The 8,052-nt window shown below is 48.0% G+C and overlaps 2 protein-coding genes across 4 annotated transcripts in view; both read right to left on the bottom strand.

Annotated features, from left to right (window-relative positions):
• Positions 1-8,052, bottom strand: part of PPP2R5D (protein phosphatase 2 regulatory subunit B'delta) — a 1,176,261-nt gene that overhangs the window by 193,030 nt on the left and 975,179 nt on the right. The window lies entirely within an intron of this gene.
• SRF (serum response factor) overlaps positions 1,110-8,052 on the bottom strand; it is a 61,636-nt gene continuing 54,693 nt past the window's right edge. For all 3 annotated transcript variants that reach the window (XM_019549007.1, XM_019549004.1, XM_019549005.1), the window contains 3 exons: positions 6,903-7,094; positions 4,425-4,492; positions 1,110-3,766 (listed from right to left, as the gene is read on the bottom strand). In XM_019549007.1, coding sequence (XP_019404552.1) covers positions 3,671-3,766; positions 4,425-4,492; positions 6,903-7,094 — 356 coding nt within the window. In that variant the 3' untranslated portion in view covers positions 1,110-3,670. The remainder of the gene's footprint in view (positions 3,767-4,424; positions 4,493-6,902; positions 7,095-8,052) is intronic.

Below are 8,052 nucleotides of genomic sequence, written 5' to 3'. Positions count from 1 at the left end.
AAACAGAAAAACAACAAAACAAAAAAACCCCCCACACACAGACACACACAACCCTCCCCCCACCCTCTGTGACAGGCACACACTCAGACACACGCACAAAATCAAAAACAATCTCTAAAATAAACTAAAAATGTCACCACACAGTAAATGCCATTTCATCCCTGATACACAAGTGTTCTTACAAGTTCGCACTTTAAATAAAATGCAACATTAGCGTTTAACCTGCATTTGTCTTTTGTGGAGGGTGTGGGAAGGGGGTAAAATCATGGGGGTGATTATTTCCTGAAGTGGCAGGTAGATTTTAATAATCTAATTCCATACACTGCCAAAGGCTCAGTTTCACAGCACTGATCCAAGAAAAGCCACATGAGTACAATGGTTATGTCCTGGTATATAGTCTCCAAATGTAAGCCTTGCCCTTTTTCTCTCCAGCTTTCCTGATCCACTGCCTTGAAGAACGGGCCTGTTCCATGGATCTCTCTCCTAGGGAGGCCTTGGTATCACTACCTTCCTGTACTCTATCGAAAACCACAGTTCTTCCTCAGCTTCTGCCCCCTTACTGGCTCCAGCTACAGACTGGAGGCAGGATCTCCACAGACAGGTGATCTGAAAGTTTCCAGGAAGCTTCTCAGTGCAAATGAGAGAGAAGAGTAGCTCTTTATGCAGGTACCCAGAAAGCCCAGGCCCTTGACTGGGAAAGACCCTATTCAGATCACAAGAGTGGAATGCAATGAGAAGGCTGGAGCTGAAACTAGTGAGGGAAAGGCTTGGAATCAAAATCATGAACAGTTTCTCTTCTGAAAAAAAGATTGGAGTGCAAGACCCATCTGCCAAGACTGCAAAGGGCTTCTGCTGGGAGGCAGAGCTCATCTTTTGCAGCACAAAGTGGCAGTGGGGAACAGAAGAGCTGCACAACGTAAACTCTTAATGTCTTCCTTACCAAAAACCTCAAGGCTGGGCATTCACCTCCCAGCCAACTCAAGGAAAATTAAGGCTTCACAGGTATATTTGAAACTCCCTCCTGAAGCTCTCCCAGGAACACATTTTGGAAGCACTTATTTTTCAGGCTGATGACAATATTATGGAGATCTCAGTAGTCCTATTATCCCTTTCTTGGCTTTATGTACTGATGACTAAGAGCTCTTTCAGTTCTGGCCAACTAATGACTGTTGGTATCCAAGACCACTAGTCTTCTAGGGTACCTGGGCACCCTGCATCAGCCACGTTTCTACTAGATTTGTCCAGTGGCACAGACCCTTCTCAGCTGTGCTCCTTCCCTTGTGTTATGTTGCTCCTTGACATTGCCCACCCATCCAAGCAGAAGCAGAGCTCAGATGCCACTGCTTGCTCCATCAGGACCAGAATTTGGTTTGCTGCCCAATATGCATGCTAATCATATGGACTGATCCAGGGCAGCTGCTTCGTCAGATTGTGGCACAGAAGTCCTGGCAGAAGTGACATGGAACAGCTGGGTGTGAGGAAGCTAGGACCATCCAGCAAAGCTGAGCTGGCTTTTGACTGGCTCCAATTCAATTCCTAGCACCTGTCAGGCAGGCGGGGCAGGACTAGCAGCTTAAACGCTAATGCTTAAGGGAACATGTCAAAGGTTACAATACAAATCAGAAAGCAAGGCCCCTTCCTGTCCCCTTCCCCCCCTCCCTGTGGTACAAACCCCATGAAAACTGTACAGGAGCCAGACTTTTATTCCTTTAAGAATTACATAAATACTGAGTTTAACACTTAGAAAAATAAAGTCATTTTTTTTCAAGGCTTCTTTTGTCTTTAATTTAAAAAAAAGTTACAGTAGCTGCTTCTTTCCCTAAGGAGTCTGCAGCCTCCTCTCTCTCCAAAGATGTTGCTAGGGAGCAGGGCCGCAAAGTCATTTACTGCAACTTTATCTTCCTCTCCCTGGCCAGAATGGAGAGGTCCTCCTTGCAAATCCTCCCCTCTCCTGCTCCATCAGTATGAACAAAGCACATACAAATGTTCCTCTGCTGCCCGGGGTGTCCCACAGCTGTGGACAGGTACCCTAGCAATCTACAATAGGCCCCTCCTGCTGCCCCAGCAATGCTGTCCAACTGCTCCTGAAGCTATTCCATTTAACATTTAAGCTGTTTTCTCCACCTCAGGTTCAGAACTCACTAAGGGTAGCAGAACCACCTCCCCATAGCACATGTTGTTGCCTCCCTGCTGACAATCAGGCTGCTGTACTGCCCCCTTCAGGAGACTAGCAATATCAGGGGCACATATCTCACTTGATTCAGCATGCAGAAAGAACAGCCCTCATGAGTTGCAACCCGACTTCCCACTTCCTAACAGACAGCATTCCTTGAGTACGCAGTTGCATTCCTGGCTAATGGAGGATGAGGAGATGTCCACAACACAAAGAATGCCCATCTGCAGGGCCTTTGGAGAAGAGCGAAGGCCAGTTCACATTACCTTGCTCCCAGACAGCTGGCTAATGTTAGGTGGCATAAGAACAACTTCCTTGGAGAGAGAATAAGACACCTTCATAGCAGAAAACTTTTAAGCCACTCTGTTTCTAGCTCAGTTCCTCCCAGCGTCAACCCAAAGCAAACCAAATGTGGCCAGTCTTCTGGGAGGAAAGTACAGCGCACTGGGTCACAGCCCCCCTGGAGGACACCCACTAGCACAAGACCACTGTCATTGCAGTTGCTGGGCAAGAGGCTTGCTATAGTGTGTACTAGGAATGGCAGTTCCAGGTCCAAGGTTAAGAGATAGTGTGCCCTGCCCACCCTCATACAACTACAACTGGGGGGCTGCTCTGTGTCATGTAGGCCATGCCCCTAGGCCTAACGCCTGTGCTGCTACCTGAGCAGGAGCAGAATATCATCCCAACCACCCTTCCAGCAAAAGCTGCTGATGACACAGTCATGTTCCTCCTGGCTGTGGAAGCAAGATGCACACTCAAGCACTCACTGGAAGCGCTCACTTGCTTTTGCTTCACTGCAAACTTCAAAGCACAGAGGGAGCCTGCTGCTGTGGCCAGAACATGTCACATGGACTGACAAGGCACATTGCTGAGGCCAGTGGCACAGCCTGGACCCACCTGCCCTGAGACAATGCCTGGTCATTCCTGGCATAGAGCCACAGGGCAGCTAACAGCTGAGAGTTCCCTTGGGTAGCGGTTGCTGCCACTGCACCCTAACCCCCTCTGTCACTGAGCCGTGTCCTTTCTGGCTCTAATACTCATGGCAAACACAACATAGAGATTCCTGAACATACCGCAGGGAGTCAGGGCTCCTATCTGCTAACAGATACCGGGTATTTATTTACACCGCAGGGCAAGCTCCCCTCAGGAGACAAGTTTCTTTGGCTGGAGTGAGAAAAGCACAGTAAATGTGTCCAAATGCAACCAACCTCCGCACAGCCCAACTCAGCCGCTTCCTATGGGTCCTGTGACCGTGTATGTGTGTCTGTGTCTATGTCTGTGCAGTGCGTGCGTGCGTGTGTGTGTATGTGCGTGTGTGTGTGTGTGTGTGTGTGTGTGTAAAGGAAATGTGAAAAAGGCAACAATAAATAAGTGATGCAGTCTGTATGGAAGGGAAATCACCGCTGAATCTCAGAGTTGATGACAAGCATCACAGCTGAGTACAGTCTGAGGCTGGCAGCAGCTGTTGCAGCTCCAGGGCCAGGCGCGACAGGGCTCTCAGTCACTCTTGGTGCTGTGTGATGTGTCCAAATTCACCACCTGCAGCTCCGTCAGGTTGCTGCCACTGCTGGTCTGCTGGCCAATGACAGCCATCTAGAGAGAGAATAAATGGGAGAGCACCAGGAGAGTGACATTGGTCTCAAACCAGAGTCAGAGCATTAATAGCAGTTCAGGTTCTGATGACCCACACAAAGTTCCACTCAGCAACTTCTCTACCAGGTCCAAAAGGAGGAACTGGGATACCTGAACACTGAGAAAGCCAGCATGCCAATGGTGCTTCAGCCCTTTTCTCTGAGGCCAACATACCGCCTGGGCCAGAAGAGAAGCAGCACTGCTTCTGTGCAGTAAGGGAACATCCAGCCAGAGTTGCAGTGTTAATGCCAGGGCAAGCCCTTTCCTTTGCTAATGCTGCCTTTCAGAAATTCTCCCTCCAGCCAGGAAGGGCTTGAGCAACATTAGGGCAAGATATGCCCTTAGCAGTGATCTCTGGCTGTGCACATACTATTAAGATCCATTCAGGTCCTCCCCTACTCATGGGAAGCATGAAGGACAAAGTGTGATTAAAAATAGACCTGCCTGGGTAATATTCCTAGGCACTGCTGACTAGAGGCAACTGGTAAAGGATGAAGAAATACACAGGGCTAACAAAGCAACAGACTGAGACATTTGGAGGCAAATTGGACACACACACCCACAAACCTACTCTGGGGGCAGCTAGCACCCGTATAAATATGCCATGTTCTGTGCCTACCTGATGAAGCTGGACTGGGATCTGAACTGTGCCAGATGGGGCTGTCAGGAACACCTGTGGGACTCCACCTGCCAAAGACAGAGAAGAAAAGCAAGGAATGAAACCATTTATTTCAGCAGCAACATGGATTACTGCTCAGCACAATACAGGCAGGAAAGAACTTAGTGAACAGCTGTCCAGGCTGACTAGTACCTTTCCCATCCCACATTCCTCCCCAGACGCTCCACTTCCAGATCCCTCCAATCACTACCCACTAACAATCTGCAGACCTGTAGAAGAGGGAATAGGTACACACCAGGACAAATGTTCAACAGGATTTAACAGTAATAAAAAGTGGAACAACAGCTGTCATTGCAGTGCCCTGGATGGAGACTGTGAGGAGATTCCACAGAGGTAATCTCCAATACAGATACCAGCACCACTGCAATGCATAAATACACTGAAACTTGCCCTGGGTGTGCATGTTTCTGTCCCCTTACACAGCCTTGAGTATCCTATGGTGACACCGTGTCTGACATACCTTAAAACTAGGGATGGCCAACCTGCAGCACAGGTGCATGGCATCCAGATTGCTGCCTGTCCCCTCCCCACAGTGGCAGATAGGGCAGGGAGTAAAAAACAAAGCAACAGATCAGGCAGAAAGCAATGGGGAGGAAGCTAAAACAAAGCAGCAAACTGGGTAGCAGAAAGGGACCAATCAGAGCGGCACTTGGGGAGGGCATGAGACTAATTCATGGTATGCCTGCCAAAAACATTGGCCACACTGCCTTAAAGTAGAACTGCATGGCATGGTATGGTATGACATCACTTGGGCTCCTGCATTGTCTTCATCCAGGATTTCTTACCTTAACTTGCTCAAGCTACTTTTAAGTATAACCTTAAAACTTTTATTTTATATGCTGAAGATGATCTTGTTTATATGTTCTGGGGCTTGATTCTGCAATACAGACTGGCTACTTTACAACAACATTCTGGAGCAGTGCAGGAGCAGCCAGCCATATGGGAAGTGGCCAGAGTGTCCTGCTGGTTTTGCATTTCCAAACTGGCAAGTCATATGTCCCAGTGCTTCTCTCCTGTCTGCCCTTCCCATTATCCTGCACACACCAGGCCAAAGTCTACCCCTTCTCTAGTCCCTCGCCCTAGGAATGGATTTCATAAGAACAGAGAGATGTAGGGCTGGAGGTCATCTATTCTAACCCCTTGCTTGCCTCCCTACTACACCTGCTCTATACAAGTTCTTACCTAACCTATTCTTAAAAACTTTGCAACCCCACCCAGCACAAGTACCAGACAAGTGCTTGAAACATCAAAAACATCCTTTGACTAGCAAGGGGACTAAGGAACTGCCTATGTCCTGCCACAGCAAGGACAGGAAGTAGTTTGTTAAAATATTTCAGAGATCCAAGGAAGAGGATGAGGCTCCCTGCTACAGAAGAAGGCAAGAACCCACATAGTGCATACCAATTCAATCGTGGGACTAAAATACCTTCTTAATCCGACACATAGCCACTGGTCTGACCTGAGCAGAGGAACAAAACCCTCTAGCTAGGAACTGTTGGGATTTTTAGTCCCATCAGGAGTGCTGGCACACTAGTAAAAAACCTCAGCCTTGGCTGCATCCAACAACCAATGCTTCTATGGAACATGAAAGAAACCTATAGCAATGAAGGCAGAAAAATATTCCTCCTAGGCCCATGTGGCAGCTAAGCCCAGAAGCACTGAAAAAAAATAGTGTCTCCATTCTTCAGGGCAACCTGAGGACCACAAACACTACTTTACTATGCTAGGTAGTTTTTGAAAATATATTTTTAAGAGTAAACAGTCATTTTTTGCGATTATTCTTCACAAATGAAACTTGCTCCTGCAGCAGAGGCTGGAGCACAAAATCTTCACAGACACTCATTCAATAATTATCCTTACTGCTGACCACACCCAGATAAAGACTGTTCTTAGAAAACCTGGCTCACCTTCATGAAAGGCAGCGATCCCCTATGCTGCCAGGAAGCAGAAAGGAGCAGGGGAAGTAAAACAGTGGTCATCTAACAGCAGTCTGTGGCATGAGTCTCACAGAGAACTAATGGGAGACGGTGACAAATTCTTTGAGTTTCTCTGCAAGAAAGCACACTCTCTCAGCCTCTACTACAGGAGGAGCTTTTGGTTATGAAGAAGAATGGGGAAATGACCATGAATATCCAGAGCACCCTGCACCTCAGGCCTACCCAGCTCTTCCAATCAGTGCAGAAATACAAGACAAGTGGATATCATTCAGGACTAAAAGGCTCAACCAGCCGCATTCCTTTAAGGGCCCATTTTTAAATTGAGGTAGCTCATACAAAAGGGAAATGAGTTAACATTACGCATTCAGAAACCCCATTCATGTCTCACAAGTGAGTGCACAGTACGTACAGAAGACAGGCTAGATTGTCAGCACAGGCTGCTTCCTACAGACAAAGCAGCAGTACTGCCTGTCTACCTTACCCTGCTCCTGGACTTGGCCATGGGAGACCTGCATTGCTGATGGTGCCTGGGAGAAGGCATTGAGGACTGCGAGCCCACCATCGGTGAGACCAGATGTGGGGGCATACATCACTGCGTGTGGGCTGGGGTACATCATGTGGCCTCCCACGGTAGTTGGCACAGACGAAGTCATGATCGTTGCTGGCAGTGTCACTGGTGTCAAAACAAAGCAAGTGTCATTCAGGGAAATGGAAGTACCAGCCATATTACACCATAGCCCACACTGCCCCCACTCTACCCTCCCCCACAACCGCCAAAGCACAACTCACCTGCCATACTCTGCCCATTCCTCAATGCTCCCAGTCCCTAGGCACAGCTTGCACTGCACCCTGCATTCTTGCAGCAGTGCCCTAAAGTAACTGCACCAGGATGAGGCCGTTTCATGGCACTTTTCTGCAGTGTTAACCTGACTGTTTTAGGGAGACACTAGAGCTTTTCCTCTCTTTGGGCTGCCTCAAGGTCAGGTTGTTTGGGTGCTTCCAGGTCTCAGCATGTTTACATTTCTTTTACACATAGCCTAAACTCTAAATTGCCTGGGTTTGCAAGGTTTAATTTAGAGAGAATGACACAAGCCCTATAGCTATTTGTTTGAACTGTTAAGACACTGATATACACTCCTAGCTTACCTTCTGCAGTTCTATGTACAGGACTCACTTAGCTTTCAAGCTGCCTTCTTCCCTGCCTCTAGTGGCACAGCAGCAGAATCACAAATGTGAGCCTACTGGCCTAGCTTGATGGACGTGGACTGGCTCTACAACTGCACTCTGCCTCCTGGAGCAAGGTAAAGCATCTAAGAGCACTCATGCATCTGGCCTTTCATTCTGATTGGGGTCCTTCACCAGTGCAGAGAGTGGGAAGGGGCATTTATCTTTTCTACTCTTTAACTATTTTTATGAAACACAGTATGCCAACTTCCAGGCAGGGACACAGAGAATCAACAAGAAAAAGTGAGAGCCTTCCCTGTAAAAGGGTGGCTGGGAGCAGCTAGGACAGCTGAAAGCCATAAGCAGGCGAGAGCTATGTGGTAGCAGATGGCTAGGATGGGTGAATAAAGAAATAGGAGGTAGGCATTCAGGGCCAGCACCAGGTGTACTGGGGTTTTAAAAAAAAA

Source organism: Crocodylus porosus, unplaced genomic scaffold (genome assembly GCF_001723895.1).
Source record: "Crocodylus porosus isolate Cpor-Errol unplaced genomic scaffold, CroPor_comp1, whole genome shotgun sequence".
NCBI lineage: Eukaryota > Metazoa > Chordata > Crocodylia > Crocodylidae > Crocodylus > Crocodylus porosus.
Note: the sequence above shows the minus strand (reverse complement) of the source record. Positions and strands in the feature narration are given on the sequence as shown.